The sequence below is a fragment of the Pecten maximus genome, chromosome 2 (assembly GCF_902652985.1).
Source record: "Pecten maximus chromosome 2, xPecMax1.1, whole genome shotgun sequence".
In the NCBI taxonomy this organism is placed as follows: domain Eukaryota; kingdom Metazoa; phylum Mollusca; class Bivalvia; order Pectinida; family Pectinidae; genus Pecten; species Pecten maximus.
The window spans coordinates 10,359,603-10,379,382 of record NC_047016.1 but is presented as its reverse complement, the minus strand read 5'-3'; the positions used below and the strand labels follow the sequence as shown (position 1 = coordinate 10,379,382).

Below are 19,780 nucleotides of genomic sequence, written 5' to 3'. Positions count from 1 at the left end.
AGCTCTGCTCTTATAAATCCTGACTAAACACGTACAGCACTGTGTCCGGTACAGAGACGAGACAGAGGAGTTCAATAAAGCTCTGTTCTTTAATCCCTGACTAAACACAGCACTGCGTCCCTGTAGAGACAAGAGAGAGGAGCTGTCCTGACTAAACACAGCATTGACAGTACAGACACTATTGACCAGTCCAGCACTGTCTACATATGACAACCCCATGTGTCAATCCTAGAAAATGGCAAAATGGGAATGAGTCACTTTGAGTGTCCATTCCTTATTGGCCAGTAATATGAAACATGTGTACTTATCAAAAATCAATCACATAACATGCTGTGCTGCGGAAGGAATTGATTAGATCAAACAAATTATAACAAATAGAAATAAGTTAATCTAGAATATCTGATCTATATATATATATATAATGTACATTACAGTTCCTATATAATAATTGATGATCACAGGACATAATGTCTGAGTTTCCTGAAATATCAGTTTATAATAGTAAACTGACCAACCTTTTAAATATGTATGTGTTGCTATTAACACATAGTAGGGAATAATTGACAAATTGTCTAGACTGGTATGAAAATTGTGATTTATGTGCTTTGAAATTCATGGGCCATTTCACATTGTCAAACTGATGTCCTAAAAAAAATGATATGTTGCAGTTTAACAATGCCTACCTAGAATGTTTATATTTATAGACAGGACACATTTCTATTAAGCCATCTGACAGGATTCCAACCCAAGTCTCTGGCTCATTGTGCTAAAAAAAACATGCTCTATCAGCTGAATGACCAGAGACATTATCTAACATGACGCAAAAGTGATCTACTTCTTTTACACTACTCCCCACAACATCCCACCTTTTACACTACTATCCCCACAACTTCCCACCTTTTACACTACTATCCCCACAACTTCCCACCTTTTACTCTACTATCCCCACAACATCCCACCTTTTACACTACTATCCCCACAACATCCCACCTTTACACTACTATCCCGACAACATCCCACCTTTACACTACTATCCCCACAACTTCCCACCTTTTACACTACTATCCCCACAACTTCCCACCTTTTACACTACTATCCCCACAACATCCCACCTTTTACACTACTATCCCCGCAACATCCCACCTTTACACTACTATCCCGACAACATCCCACCTTTACACTACTATCCCCACAACTTCCCACCTTTTACACTACTATCCCCACAACATCCCACCTTTACACTACTATCCCTACAACATCTCACCTTTACTCTACTATCCCTACAACATCCCACCTTTACACTACTATCCCCATAACATCCCACCTTTTACACTACTCCCCACAACATCCCACCTTTATACTACTATCCCCACAACATCTCACCTTTACACTACTATCCCCACAACATCCCACCTTTTACACTACTATCCCCACAACATCCCACCTTTACACTACTATCCCCACAACATCCCACCTTTTACACTACTCCCCACAACTTCCCACCTTTTACACTACTATCCCCACAACATCCCATCTTTTATACTACTATCCCTACAACATCTCACCTTTACACTACTATCCCCACAACATCCCACCTTTTATACTACTATCCCAACAACATCCCACCTTTTACACTACTATCCCGACAACATCCCACCTTTTACACTACTATCCCCACAACATCCCACCTTTTACACTACTATCCCCACAACATCCCACCTTTTACACTACTATCCCCACAACATCTCACCTTTTATACTACTATCCCCACAACATCCCACCTTTTACACTACTCCCCACAACATCTCACCTTTTACACTACTATCCCGACAACATCCCATCTTTTATACTACTCCCCACAATATCCCACCTTTTACACTACTATCCCGACAACATCTCACCTTTACACTACTATCCCCACAACATCCCACCTTTTATACTACTATCCCCACAACATCCCACCTTTTATACTACTATCCCCACAACATCTCACCTTTACAACTACTATCATCCCCACAACATCCCACCTTTTATACTACTATCCCCACAACATCTCACCTTTTACACTACTATCCCCACAACATCTCACCTTTTATACTACTCCCCACAACATCCCACCTTTTATACTACTATCCCCACAACATCTCACCTTTATACGACTATGCCCCACAACATCTCACCTTTTACACTACTATCCCCACAAACATCTCACCTTTTATACTACTATCCCCACAACATCCCACCTTTTACACTACTCCTCCCCACACATCTCACCTTTTACACTACTATCCCCATAAAATCCCACCTTTTATACTACTATCCCGACAACATCCCACCTTTACACTACTATCCCCACAACATCTCACCTTTTATACTACTATCCCCACAACATCCCACCTTTACACTACTCCCCACAACATCTCACCTTTTACACTACTATCCCCACAACATCTCACCTTTACACTACTATCCCCACAACATCTCACCTTTACACTACTATCCCCACAACATCCCACCTTTACACTACTCCCCACAACATCTCACCTTTTACACTACTATCCCCACAACATCTCACCTTTACACTACTATCCCCACAACTTCCCACCTTTTACACTACTCCCCACAACTTCCCACCTTTTACACTACTATCCCACAACATCCCACCTTTACACTACTATCCCCACAACATCCCACCTTTTACACTACTCCCCACAACATCCCACCTTTTACACTACTATCCCCCCACAACATCCCACCTTTTACACTACTCCCCACAACATCCCACCTTTTACACTACTATCCCCAACAACATCCCACCTTTTACACTACTATCCCTACAACATCCCACCTTTTACACTACTCCCCACAACATCTCACCTTTTACACTACTATCCCCACAACATCCCACCTTTACACTACTATCCCCACAACATCCCACCTTTTACACTACTATCCCCACAACATCTCACCTTTTACACTACTATCCCCACAACATCCCACCTTTTACACTACTATCCCCACAACATCCCACCTTTTATACTACTATCCCAACAACATCCCACCTTTTACACTACTCCCCACAACATCCCACCTTTACACTACTCCCCACAACATCTCACCTTTTACACTACTCCCCACAACATCCCACCTTTTATACTACTATCCCCACAACATCCCACCATTACACTTCTATCCCCACAACATCTCACCTTTTATACTACTATCCCCACAACATCCCACCTTTTACACTACTCCCCACAACATCTCACCTTTTACACTACTATCCCGACAACATCCCATCTTTATACTACTCCCCACAATATCCCACCTTTTACACTACTATCCCGACAACATCTCACCTTTACACTACTATCCCCACAACATCCCACCTTTTATACTACTATCCCCACAACATCTCACCTTTTATACTACTATCCCCACAACATCTCACCTTTTACACTACTATCCCCACAACATCCCACCTTTATACTACTATCCCACAACATCTCACCTTTACACTACTATCCCCACAACATCTCACCTTTTATACTACTCCCCACAACATCCCACCTTTTATACTACTATCCCCACAACATCTCACCTTTTATACTACTATCCCCACAACATCTCACCTTTTACACTACTATCCCCACAACATCTCACCTTTTATACTACTATCCCCACAACATCCCACCTTTTACACTACTCCCCACAACATCTCACCTTTTACACTACTATCCCCATAAAATCCCACCTTTTATACTACTATCCCGACAACATCCCACCTTTACACTACTATCCCCACAACATCTCACCTTTTATACTACTATCCCCACAACATCCCACCTTTACACTACTCCCCACACATCCAATCTCAACCTTTTACACTACTATCCCCACAACATCTCACCTTTACACTACTATCCCCACAACATCTCACCTTTACACTACTATCCCCACAACATCCCACCTTTACACTACTCCCCACAACATCTCACCTTTTACACTACTATCCCCACAACATCTCACCTTTACACTACTATCCCCACAACTTCCCACCTTTTACACTACTCCCCACAACTTCCCACCTTTTACACTACTATCCCCACAACATCCCACCTTTTACACTACTATCCCCACAACATCCCACCTTTTACACTACTATCCCCACAACTTCCCACCTTTTACACTACTATCCCCACAACATCCCACCTTTTACACTACTCCCCACAACATCCCACCTTTTACACTACTATCCCAACAACATCCCACCTTTTACACTACTATCCCTACAACATCCCACCTTTTACACTACTCCCCACAACATCTCACCTTTTACACTACTATCCCCACAACATCCCACCTTTTACACTACTATCCCCACAACATCCCACCTTTTACACTACTATCCCCACAACATCTCACCTTTTACACTACTATCCCCACAACATCCCACCTTTTACACTACTATCCCCACAACATCCCACCTTTTATACTACTATCCCAACAACATCCCACCTTTTACACTACTCTCCCCACAACATCCCACCTTTTACACTACTCCCCACAACATCTCACCTTTTACACTACTCCCCACAACATCCCACCTTTTATACTACTATCCCCACAACATCCCACCATTACACTTCTATCCCCACAACATCCCATCTTTTACACTACTCCACACAACATCCCACCTTTTATACTACTATCCCCACAACATCCCACCTTTTATACTACTCCCCACAACATCTCACCTTTTATACTACTATCCCCACAACATCCCACCTTTTACACTACTATCCCCACAACATCCCACCTTTTACACTACTCCCCACAACATCCCACCTTTACACTACTATCCCCACAACATCCCACCTTTTACACTACTATCCCCACAACATCTCACCTTTTACACTACTATCCCCACAACTCCCACCTTTTATACTACTATCCCCACAACATCTCACCTTCACACTACTATCCCCACAACATCCCACCTTTACACTACTATCCCCACAACATCCCACCTTTTACACTACTCCCCACAACATCTCACCTTTACACTACTCCCCACAACATCCCACCTTTTACACTACTATCCCCACAACATCCCACCTTTACCACTACTCCCCACAACATCTCACCTTTACACTACTATCCCCACAACTTCCCACCTTTTACACTACTCTCCCCCACAACTTCCCACCTTTACACTACTATCCCCACAACATCCCACCTTTAACACTACTATCCCTACAACATCCCACCTTTTACACTACTATCCCTACAACATCCCACCTTTTACACTACTCCCCACAACATCTCACCTTTTACACTACTATCCCCACAACATCCCACCTTTTACACTACTATCCCCACAACATCCCACCTTTACACTACTATCCCCACAACATCTCACCTTTACACTACTATCCCCACAACTTCCCACCTTTTACACTACTATCCCCACAACTTCCCACCTTTACACTACTCCTCACAACTACCCACCTTTTACACTACTATCCCCACAACATCTCACCTTTACACTACTATCCCCACAACATCCCACCTTTTACACTACTATTCCAACAACATCCCCACCTTTTACACTACTATCCCTACAACATCCCACCTTTTACACTACTATCCCCACAACATCCCACCTTTACACTACTCCCCACAACATCCCACCTTTACACTACTATCCCCACAACTTCCCACCTTTACACTACTATCCCCACAACATCCCACCTTTTACACTACTATCCCCACAACATCCCACCTTTTATACTACTCCCCAAAACTTCCCACCTTTACACTACTTTCCCCACAACATCTCACCTTTTATACTACTCCCCACAACATCCCACCTTTTACACTACTCCCCACAACATCCCACCTTTACACTACTATCCCCACAACATCCCACCTTTACACTACTATCCCCACAACATCCCACCTTTACACTACTATCCACAACTTCCCACCTTTTACACTACTATCCCCACAACATCCCACCTTTTATACTACTCCCCACAACTTCCCACCTTTTATACTACTCCCCACAACATCCCACCTTTTACACTACTCCCAACAACATCCCACCTTTTACACTACTCCCCACAACTTCCCACCTTTTACACTACTATCCCCACAATATCCCACCTTTTATACTACTATCCCCACAACATCCCACCTTTTACACTACTATCCCGACAACATCTCACATTTACACTACTATCCCCACAACATCCCACCTTTTACACTACTCCCCACAACATCTCACCTTTTACACTACTATCCCCACAACTTCCCACCTTTTACACTACTATTCCCAAAACATCCCACCTTTTATACTACTATCCCCACAACTTCCCACCTTTACACTACTATCCCCACAACATCCCACCTTTACACTACTATCCACAACTTCCCACCTTTTACACTACTCCCAACAACATCCCACCTTTTATACTACTCCCCACAACATCCCACCTTTACACTACTATCCCCACAACATCTCACCTTTTACACTACTATCCCCACAACATCCCACCTTTTACACTACTATCCCCACAACATCTCACCTTTTACACTACTATCCCCACAACATCTCACCTTTTACACTACTCCCCACAACTTCCCACCTTTCATACTACTCCCCACAACTTTGCACCTTTTACACTACTGTCCTGACAACATCCCACCTTTACACTACTATCCCCACAACATCCCACCTTTTATACTACTATCCCCACAACATCCCACCTTTTATACTACTATCCCCACAACATCTCACCTTTTATACTACTCCCCACAACATCCCACCTTTACACTACTATCCTGACAACATCTCACCTTTACACTACTATCCCCACAACATCCCACCTTTTACACTACTATCCCCACAACATCCCACCTTTTACACTACTATCCCCACAACATCCCACCTTTTACACTACTATCCCAACAACATCCCACCTTTTACACTACTATCCCCACAACATCCCACCTTTTACACTACTCCCCACAACATCCCACCTTTACACTACTATCCCCACAACATCTCACCTTTACACTACTATCCCACAACATCCCACCTTTTACACTACTCCCCACAACATCTCACCTTTACACTACTATCCCCACAACTTCCCACCTTTTACACTACTATCCCCACAACATCCCACCTTTACACTACTATCCCCACAACTTCCCACCTTTTACACTACTATCCCCACAACATCCCACCTTTACACTACTATCCACAACTTCCCCACCTTTTACACTACTCCCAACAACATCCCACCTTTTATACTACTCCCCACAACATCCCACCTTTTACACTACTATCCCCACAACATCCCACCTTTTATACTACTATCCCCACAACATCCCACCTTTTATACTACTATCCCCACAACATCTCACCTTTTATACTACTCCCCACAACATCCCACCTTTACACTACTATCCTGACAACATCTCACCTTTACACTACTATCCCCACAACATCCCACCTTTTACACTACTATCCCCACAACATCCCACCTTTACACTACTATCCCCACAACATCCCACCTTTTACACTCCTCCCCCACAACATCCCACCTTTACACTACTATCCCTACAACATCTCACCTTTTATACTACTATCCCCACAACATCCCACCTTTACACTACTCCCCACAACATCTCACCTTTACACTACTATCCCCACAACATCCCACCTTTTATACTACTATCCCCACAACATCCCACCTTTTACACTACTATCCCCACAACATCCCACCTTTTATACTACTATCCCCACAACATCCCACCCTTTACACTACTATCCCCACAACATCCACAACATCCACCTTTACACTACTCCCCACAACATCCCACGCTGTACACTACTATCCCCACAACATCCCACCTTTAACTAACTATCCCCACAAACATCCCACCTTTTACACTACTATCCCCACAACATCCCACCTTTTACACTACTCCCCACAACATCCCACCTTTTACACTACTATCCCCACTTACACTACTATCCCCACAACTTCCCACCTTTACACTACTATCCCCACAACATCCCCTTTACACTACTATCCCCACAAATCCACCTTTAACTACTATCCCCACAACTCTCACTTTTAAACCCCCACAAAATATCTCCCTTTCATACTACTCCCCAACCCCCTTTTAACTAAAATCCCCACAACATCCCCCTTTCCCTACTTCCCCCACAACATCCCACCTTTTAACTACTATTTCCCCCCAACATCCCCACCTTTACAAATACATCCCCAAAACATCCCACCTTTTACACTACTATCCCCAAACATTTCCCACCTTTACACTACTATCCCCACAAATTCCCACCTTTTACACTACTAAAACCCCAACACCCCACACTCACCTTTCACATATCCCCCACTTCCACCTTTTTCACCCCCCAACAACATCCCACCTTTTAACTACTATTTCCCCACAACATCCCACCTTTTACCTACTTCCCACCTCCATACACACTACCACATCCCACCTTTTCATACTACTACCCCACAACTTTCCCACCTTTTACACTACCAAAACCCCTTTTCCACCCCCAACACCACCTTTTACACTACTATCCCCACAACATCCCACCTTTTAACTACTTCCCCAAATCCCACCTTTAACTACTCCACAACCCACCTTTACCACTACTTCCCCGACAACATCCCACCTTTACACTCTACCCCACCAACATCCCCACCTTTTAAACACTATCCCCACAACATCCACCTTTTTCACTACTATCCCCACAACACCCACCTTTACACACTACTATCCCCACAAAATCCCAACTTTTACACTACTATCCCCACAACTCCCACCTTTACACTACTCCCCCAACATCCCACCTTTACACTACTATCCCCACAAAATTCACCTTTTAACACTACTATCCCCACAACATCCCAACCTTTTACCAACTACTACTCCCAAAAAAATCCACCTTTACACTAACTATCCCCCACAACTCCCCACCTTTTTAAAACTAATCCCCACAACATCCACTTTTATAACGATCCCCACAACATCCCACCTTTAACTACTTCCCCACAACACCCCTTTTTTTTACAAATACTTCCTACTCCCCACAACATCCACCTTACACTACAAACCCCACAACTCCCACTTTTCTACTATCCCCACACATTTCCCCTTTTACACACTATCCCAACAACTTCCCACCTTTTTCCCTACTATTATCCCACAACTCCCCCGTTTTAATACTACATCCCACAACATCCCCACCTTTACTACTTCACCCCCAAACTCAAATTTTTTAAATTACTATATCCCCAAAAACATCCCACCTTTTAACTATTCCCACAACATCCACCTTTACACTCATTCCCCCATTCCCAACCCCTTTTACATACTATCCCACAATCCCACCTTTTACAAATACTATTCCCCACAAACTCCACCTTTAACATAAACAACTTTACCTTTTACTCTATCACAACTTCCCCCCTTTTACTCCACAAAATCCACTGTACACTAACCCCAACCACATTTAAAACCTTTCATACTTCCCCGAAACCCATTTTAATATTCCTAACGCCCCCAACCTTTGAAAATCTTTTCCAATAGGGGTATCCCCACTTCCTCACTTTTTATATCCCAAATTCCACTTTAAATTTGGGGAAACCAGTTTTTCAAGAAACCCAAAATTTTAACGATCCCACAAACCTTTTAAACCCAATTTTTTTAAAATCATTAGTTCAAATTTGGATAGTATTCACCCTTTGCCCTTTTTGTAAAACTTTAAAGAATTTTGGGAAAGGTACAAATGGAAAAAAAATTTTCCAAAAGGGAAAAAATTTTTAAAAACAAAACCCCTTTTTTTCCATCCACCTTTTACACTACTATCCCCACAACTTCCTACCTTTTCAGTAAAAATCTTTTATTCTCAAAATCTGGGATGGCAGCCTATCAGCCATTTTGCTTTTCTGATCAAAAGCTAAATTGAATTGGCACAACTAGGGACCAAAGGGAACCTACATATGAAGTTTGAGGAATATCCCTTCAGTACTTTTCATGAAATAGCCATAACAAGGATTGTTTATGGATAGTCTGATGGACAGACAGACAGACCACAGACCCTGGGTGAATTGAAAAGCCCTTCTTCAGATGATGGTGGGCTTATAAAAACATCCATCATATGCACTGTACAATAAATTTGTGATTATTGTGAGTTATCTCCCTTGCCTTTTAAAAAATATAGTAAAACCTAATCATTATACAGAATTGTGTGAAAGGTACAGATATTTGTCTAGATGAAAACAAAAAAGTATTTAACAGTCAGAATCCCTGCATCTTAATAATATTTTTCTTGCCTTAATGAATCAGCAAGTAATTTGGTGTATGTAGAGAATATTGAACAATTACCTTCTGAACCATTCAGTTTTCATTTTCGGTCATAGCCCATATTCAACAAAGGCCAGAAAACAATAGTAGCACTTCAAATTCAATCAAATTGTTCAAAATTTCTTAGAGGGTGAATGATGCAAAGCGAGCTTTACAATATGGGAAATATTTTCCAGGCAAAAATTACAAACAAAAACGATCTGGGTACTGCTATAGCAATACATGTACCTATACTAAAAATAGTAACAATGACCTTGACCCAAAAACCCTGAAACTCGAACATTATCTGTAGGTACTCATACTGAAGTTACATACCAACTTTCACCAACATAACTTGAAGCATGGCTGAGAAAAGTGTGGAAAACTGAGCGGACGGACTGACGGACGGACAATATTCTTATATTTCAACTTCTATATTATGAATATACTTTGTAAATTTTGCTTCTCAGTGGAAATATATGGAGCTATTTTTTTTTCACCCTATATGATTGTGCTTTATTGTATTTGATATAAGATTTGGTTTGTTTTTGTTTAACGTCCTATTAATAGCCAGGGTCATTTAAGGATGTGCCAGGTTTTGGAGGTGGAGGAAAGCCGGAGTACCCGGAGAAAAACCACCGGCCTACGGTCAGTACCTGGCAACTGCCCCACATAGGTTTCGAACTCGCAACCCAGAGGTGGAGGGCTAGTGATAAAGTGTTGGGACACCTTAACCACTCGGCCACCGTGGCCCGATATAAGAAGGCACTTACTTCTGGTTTCTCAGGTACGTCAAACCTGGCCGTGTCGCCCAAGCTGTTCCCTCGGATGGGGCGAGGTTTGATGCGCTGGCTGAAACTTGAGGTCGAGTTGTCATGAGCTGAAGAGGATGGCCGTCGCTTGATCAGTCCTTTCACGTCATCACGAAACGACTTGGCCTTCTTCAGCATCTTAGAACCAGATGCTTTCTCTGTAGAAAACAAGGAATTATTAAATGATAGATCGACACAAAAAAGTATTCTACAGAAAATCATAATCATACACAGTGTATACATATTTAGAAATAAACATATCTAACTACAGAAGTAAAATGTAACATATTAAAAGCAAGTTGATTAAATTTTCTTCAAACCTGTAAACCAACAAAACTGAACTAGGCATGCAAGAATGGTCTCCCTTGATATCAGCTAGCTGGTGTGATCATAAGCTTACTGGAGTTGTCTTTCTTTAAACATATGTAAATCATGCTGTGTACATTACATTAGGTAATCATATTAGTCAGATGATTTAATTATATCTCAATTTGAAAATTAAAAAGAAACAAAAGTTTCAGCTGTTACAATTGTTTAATTGCCATTAAGGAACAAAAACAAAACATGCCATCCTTATCTAGCAGGCAGCATTTCCTTATATATGTACATATGTACACACAATGAAGGAAATATTTCCTGAACTGTTTTTTTTAATTTGTATCAAATCCTGTTATTGCAATAGGTTGTGACCTTTCAAACCATTTACAATAGATACCAACTACTTCCTGCTCTTATGCACAGATATAACTCCATACAGCTATATATATGTGTTACTATTTTATTTTTAAAAACATCCAAAGTTTACACATTGTGATAAAAAACTAATACTTATTTAAAAAAAATAAACTGAAATGTGGTGAAGAGTAAACATTTGTGAGTACGAATGGAGTAAAACCATGAAGATTGCTGGCTATTACAATCCCAGCCTATACATAATTCTTATCTTTTTTTTCTTTTTTTTTCAGCCCTTACATAATTGTTTTTTTTTTTTTTTATTTTTTTTTATTTTTCAAGATTTTTTTCATAAATACAAAACATTTGAAACATATATGCACACACATTCTCACACTTACACCCACAGTAACTATAGTCCTTACTCATGATTCAATAACATCATCATCATCATCATCATCATCATCATCATCATCATCATCATCATCATCATCATCATACATAATCAAACATCATCATCATCATATCAGCATCATCATCATCATCATCCTACTCCTCCTCATCATCATCTGTTCATCACCATCATCATCATCACCCTCATCACCATCCACTCATCATCATCATCATCATCATCAAAAGAATCACACTTAATCATCATCATCTTCTATCATGATATCATCATCCATACTTAAATTATTATCATTTTTTTCATCACAATAAAACATCATCATCCTTATCATCACACAAAAAACATCATCTTCATCACGATTATTTTAAGCTTGAACCACAAGCCTCACATCTACTTACATCATTTACATATTAACACACATACATAACCTAACCTAAATTTATACAGAGTGAGAAAGAAGCAGACAGACATACCATCACACAGACAAGACAGACAGATAGACACAGACAGACGCACCATTACACAGACATACACACACACACACACACACACATAGACACCGACAGACACACACATAGACACACCATCACACAAGACAAAACAGACACACACACACACACACAGACAGACGCATACTCGGACACACCATCACACAGAGAACGCACACACACACACACAGACAGACAAAAATAAACATGACAGAAGCATTGGAGAAAATTTCTTTAAATGGTAAAAATAAAAAGTGAATGATCCATCATTCACTCTTTACAAAATATAGGGTTAACAAACTTCAATTAATACAAGCTGAATCTAAACAAAATTCAAGAAAAATCCATCAAGGACTTTCTAAGAAATATTTATAATAAACTTCAACTGTCAAAATTTATAATGAGTGTCTATTGGCCAATTATTTTCCAATAAGTCTAGAAATGGATCATGCACCACTGAAGACAAAGGGGAACATATGTGAAATTTGAGAGAGATCCATGAAGATCTTTCTTAGAAATAGCTGTCAAACAAGGGCCCGTTGGAGGGCCACAACATATGCCCGCCGCAATATTTGACACTTGGAAGGGGGTAGTTTCACAGGTTCTAATGCTTTAAAATGAAGTATCATTGTTGGAAAGTTGGAAGGAGATATTGATACACATAATGGTGTGTAGTCAAAACCGAAGGGCAACTTTAAATGATGGGATGTATATATGTTGCAAATACATGGGAAACCTTGGTTTAGACACAACAACACAAAAATTAGTTCACATGTTTATTTACAGAATACATACATTAAAAGAACCTCTTTGCAAAGAATCAGCCTCCTAATACCATTAAGTGAATGGTGAGCAATTACAAAATCATCAAAGGGGAATAACTCCGCAAATACGGGGGGTAAGGGGCATGATTTGGTATGCGACACTGCGGCTCATCAAGATGTATATTTGTGTCAAGTATGGAGAGCCTGGGTCGAGTAGTATTGGAGTTATGGTCTGGACAAGTAAAATCATCAAAGGGAAATTACTCCGCAAATACAGGAGGTAAGGGGCATGATTTTGGTATGCGACACTCCGGCTCATCAAGATGTATATTTGTGTCAAGTATGGAGAGCCTGGGTCAAGTAGTATTGGAGTTATGGTCCGGACACCAAATGTGCCCGAAGTAAAATCATCAAAGGGGAATAACTCCGCAAATACGGGGGTAAGGGGCATGATTTTGGTATGCGACACTCCGGCTCATCAAGATGTATATTTGTGTCAAGTATGGAGAGCCTGGGTCAAGTAGTATTGGAGTTATGGTCCGGACACCATATGTGCCCGCCCGAACGCCAACATGATAACATAATAAGTCCCGTCTTTCGTCGGGAGTATAACAAGAGGCCCAGAGGGCCTGTATCGCTCACCTGGTTTCATGAGATATGAAACAAGAATGATGCTTAAGTATATTTGTTGCTGGTATTGCTATGTCAACATATATCATAAGCATTTTATATGGGTACATGTACATTGGTTTTATTTTAATACTAAAAATGCCAAAAGGTACATTAATCCATGAAATGAAATTGACTTTTGGCGCGACCCCATAAGGATGCTACCACACAAATGTGAGTGATATCCATTGCTTAGTTTCAGAGAAGATTTTGTTTAGACCAATTGGCCCCTTTTGGCCCTGCCCTCTGCCCCCTGGGAGTCAGCTCCTTCCTTTATACAATTTTGAATCCCTACCCCAATAGGATGCTAATAGTCAAATATGGGCTGTTTCAGAGAAGTTGTTCATATCAATTTAGCCAAATTGACCCCTTTTGGCCCAGCCCCTCAGCCTCCAGGGGGTCGGCCCCATCATTTGTACAATTTTGAATCCTTAACCAAAGTGAATGCTACCAGTCAAATATTAAAGATATCCATTGCTTATTTTCAGAGAAAAAGTTGTTTATATCAATTTTGCCAAAATAACCCCTTTTGGCCCCGCCTCTTAGGTCCCCTGGGGTCAGCCCTGTCATTTGTACAATTTTGAATCCCTACCCTAGGGGGTTGCTACCAGGCAAATATGAGTGATATCCATTGCTTAGTTTCAGAGAAGAAGTCGTTAATATCAATATAGCTTTATTGACCCATTTTTGCCCCGCCTCTCAGGCCCCTAGGGAGTCAGCACCACCATTTGTACAATTTTGAATCCCCACCCCATAGTGATTGCTTCCAGGCAAATAGGAGCAATATCCTTTGCTCGGTTTCAGAGAAGAAGTCGTTTATATCAATACAGCCAAATTGACCCCTCTTGGCCCCGCCCCTCAGGCCCCCCGGGGGTCAGCCACACCATTTGTACAATTTTGAATCCCCACCCCATAGTGTTGCTACCAGGCAAATATGAGCAATATCGTTTGTTCGGTTTCAGAGAAGAAGTTGTTTATATCAATATAGCCCAAATGACCACATTTGGCCCCGCCCTTCCGGCCCCTGGAGGTTAGCCCCATCATTTGTACAATTTTGAATCCCCACCCCAAAGTGATGCTACTGACACATATGAGTGATATCATTTGCTCGGTTCCAGAGAAGAAGTCGTTTATATCAATATGGTAGCTATATTGACCCATTTTTGCCTCGCCCCTCAGGCCCCTAGGGGGTCAGCACCACCATTTGTACAATTTTGAATCCCCACTCCAAAGTTATGCTACCAGGCAAATATGAGTGATATCCTTTGCTCGGTTCCAGAGAAGAAGTCGTTTATATCCATATGGTAGCTATATTGACCCATTTTTGCCTCGCCCCTCAGGCCCCTAGGGGGTCAGCACCACCATTTGTACAATTGTGAATCCCCACCCCATAGTGATGCTTCCAGACAAATAGGAGCAATATCCTTTGCTCGGTTTCAGAGAAGAAGTCGTTTATATCAATATGGCCAAATTGACCCCTTTTGGCCCCGCCCCTCAGGCCCCTGGGGGTCAGCACCACCATTTGTACAATTGTGAATCCCCACCCCATAGTGATACTTCCAGACAAATAGGAGCAATATCCTTTGCTCGGTTTCAGAGAAGAAGTCGTTTATATCAATATAGCCCAATTGACCCCTTTTGGCCCCGCCCCTCAGGCCCCTGGGGGGTCAGCCCCATCATTTGTACAATTTTGAGTCCCCTACCCATAGGGATGCTTCTGACCAAATTTGGTCAAATTCTGATCAGTGGTTATGAAGAAGAAGTCAACTGTTGACGGACGGACGGACGACGGACGACAGACGACGGACGGACGGATGATGGACGACGGACGCCACGGTATGGCATAAGCTCACCTTGGTCCTTCGGACCAGGTGAGCTAAAAACTGTGTGTCGGCCATTTTGTTTCTGATCAGTTTTGAAACTCAATATGCACAACTAGGGATCATGAGGAACCTACATAAGATCAATGAACAATTTCTGAGAAATAACAATAACAAACTTCATCCGTAAAAATTCCAAATGGCCACCTGTCAGCAATCTTGTTTTCTGTTCAATCTCAAAATAGAACATGCACAGCTAATGACCACAAGGAACCTACAGCTGAAATTTGTGGAAGATCTTCAACAGTCAAAATTCAATATGGCCACCTGCCAGCCATCTTGTTTTCTGTTAAGTCTCTAAAAGGAGCATTGACAAGTAAGGATCAATTCCAAGGGGAACCTACATAAGAAATTTGAGAAAGATCTGTAAAGAGAAATAGCAATTGTTTAGGATGGATGGACAGATGCCTGATGCTGGACAAAAAGCAATTTTATTATAAAAAATATTTCCTATGAGGCTAATGAAACAAAGCCTTAGGATATTTTTTCCTGTAAGAGAGTCACAATAAAACTAAGAGAAACAAATTGTGATCCCTAAAATATCTGTTTAACACTAGACAGTTGTTTGGACACACTAAAGCAGATCTAGATACAAAAGATAAATTTTAATCAACCAAACATTAGGGATTCAGATGAGTGACATATTAGTGTTTTTTTTGGTTTTTTTTATATATGTATATATTTCTGTACGTGTGATCCCACATGTTCACACTCTGTGTCAATCAACTGTACTCGTACGTTCAGTGACTCAAACACTTTTCTTTTCAATGTTAGCACAAGTTCACCAGGTAAAATTTCATAAGGTTTTCAGAAGTTCATTAGGAACTAGTACAGGTATAACTTAGCCCAAAGTATACAGTATTCTAACATACACGTCCTACTATGTACCAACAAAGTTCCCAGCTGTCCAAGTCGATCAATGAATTTTAGAATTCCTCTGCCCCCTCACCCACTCAGATCTGTTTTTTATCAAGATGTCTTTTTTTTTTTTAAATGTATGTAGATTGTCCAAGTTTTGGTGCCTTGTATGACTCAGTGACAGAAAACCCACCTTGATGACTAATTCAATTTTCCCAGAAGATTAGAAATGTACTGAATGCCTATAAATGGACATTTAAATTCTCTGAAGCTTTCAATGACTTACCCCTGTACTAACATGATTATCACACTTTAACGCGACTTTTTACTGTACTATACGGTTATATTAAAATATATAACAGAATGGACATCATTGTGATCTTGCTGAATATAAAATCATTTCTATAACATGTCATTACTGGGAGTTACTGGTAGGCTGATATTCCACTATAATTGGAAATCATATACAGGTGCAAACAAATAAGTATACAGATGTAAAATTCCTGTGAAGGTGTATAATATTTTGAGTTTATTGTTGGTAACTAGATTTACAGATGTAATGCAGTCTGCGTATGTACCAGGTTTCTCTGCATATGTACCAGGTTTCTCTGCGTATGTACCAGGTTTCTCTGCGTATGTACCAGGTTTCTCTGCGTATGTACCAGGTTTCAGTAACTCATGCACAACCTCCATTAGTTTAACAAGCTATTGAAGCAAATTTAAAAAAAAAAAAACATTTTTCTAGGAACATCTGGGTTTTTTTCCAGAGTGATAACAATTGATGGGACAGAAACTATTCCAGTCCATCTTTACATGCAAAGTTTACAATAACAGAGTTATTAATAGGATAAAGTCTTGATGCTAAAATAAACATGGTTAAACAATGCATTAGATAAAACATTGATATGGCATGACATTTAAATCTCCAAACTTCATCATTATTTAATTAGACACCTTAAACCATGAAATCTTGTTATGTATATCTATAGTGATGTAGGTGTACTGTATGAATACAAATACATACAAAATGTATGTACAGAAAATTAGGTACATCATGGACTGTACCTGCACCACATACACTTAACATTTATTATTAACTACTTAGGAATCTATAAATGTAATTTATTGTTCAGCACTTTTTATGAGGCATAACATGAGTTAAATAATTGGAGTTAAAATAGCAAGGTTACTAAATTTTCAAACGTCTGTGTACACCTGTGTTATAACATGACCTACAATATTTGTGTTGCAGACATCCAGGAAACCATCTAAATATAAATTGAAACATATCAACATGTCTTGTCTGATGCATATCTCAACAAGTTAAATTAACTCACAGCCACCTTCCTGACCTTAGAACTGAAATCAAACCGTGTGTATATAAAGATCAGCATTTATATAACAAGTACAACTTCCGGCATCAGTTTACCCAGTCTACAACACCATGTACACATACTCTATCCTGGGCTTCCACAGATTCATTTTCAGTCAATGGAATCTGTTTAAGGCTGCTTAATATTATATGTATGTAATTTATACAATTTGCTCATATTCATTTTCAACTTTGCATTAAGGAAATTAAAGCTAATCTTATTCTGAAAACTTGTAACTAACATATCTTTTAAGATCTTCAACATCTGTTTCCACATTGTCTATATATATATATATTCATGATTAAATATATGTATAGATATACATGTACTTTGATTCAGAATTTTCAGTCTCTGTCAATCTAAAGAATATAATAAAACCTCACAAATGCTTATTAACTATGTCAGCATCTTATATAACAATGCCTCTGCTAAAATACCTCACACATTAATTATCTCTGCCTGATTATCATCTAATACCTTTTATATCTCTGCCTGATAATCATCTCTTAAATTCAATATCACTGCCTGATGGTCATCCCATACATTTTATATCTTTGCCTGATAGTCTTCTCATACATTTTATATCTCTGTCTGATAGTCATCCCATACATTTTATATCTCTGTCTGATATATTCATCTCATACATTTTATATCTCTGTCTGATATATTCATCTCATACATTTTATATCTCTGTCTGATATAGTCATCCCATACATTTTATATCTCTGCCTGATGGTCATCACATACATTTTATATCTCTGTCTGATAGGTCATCTCATACATTTTATATCTCTGTCTGATATAGTCATCTCATACATTTTATATCTCTGTCTGATGGTCATCTGATACATTTTATATCTCTGTCTGATAGTCATCTCATACATTTTATATCTCTGTCTGATATAGTCATCCCATACATTTTATATCTCTGCCTGATAGTCATCTCATACATTTTATATCTCTGCCTGATAGTCATCTCATACATTTTATATCTCTGTCTGATATAGTCATCCCATACATTTTATATCTCTGCCTGATAGTCATCCCATACATTTTATATCTCTGTCTGATGGTCATCTCATACATTTTATATCTCTGTCTGATGGTCATCTCACACATTTTATATCTCTGTCTGATAGTCATCTCATACATTTTATATCTCTGTCTGATGGTCATCTCATACATTTTATATCTCTGTCTGATAGTCATCTCAAACATTTTATATCTCTGTCTGATAGTCATCTCATACATTTTATATCACTGCCTGATGGTCATCTCATACATTTTATATCTCTGTCTGATAGTCATCTCATACATTTTATATCTCTGTCTGATGGTCATCACATACATTTTATATCTCTGTCTGATGGTCATCTCACACATTTTATATCTCTGTCTGATAGTCATCTCATACATTTTATATCTCTGTCTGATGGTCATCACATACATTTTATATC

General features: G+C 40.0%; 1 protein-coding gene across 3 annotated transcripts in view; it reads right to left on the bottom strand.

The window, feature by feature from the left end:
- The window catches only part of LOC117317021 (rap guanine nucleotide exchange factor 1-like), a 113,191-nt gene that overhangs the window by 50,436 nt on the left and 42,975 nt on the right, over window positions 1–19,780 (bottom strand). For all 3 annotated transcript variants that reach the window (XM_033871803.1, XM_033871812.1, XM_033871818.1), the window contains one exon: window positions 11,172–11,368. In XM_033871803.1, coding sequence (XP_033727694.1) covers window positions 11,172–11,368 — 197 coding nt within the window. The remainder of the gene's footprint in view (window positions 1–11,171; window positions 11,369–19,780) is intronic.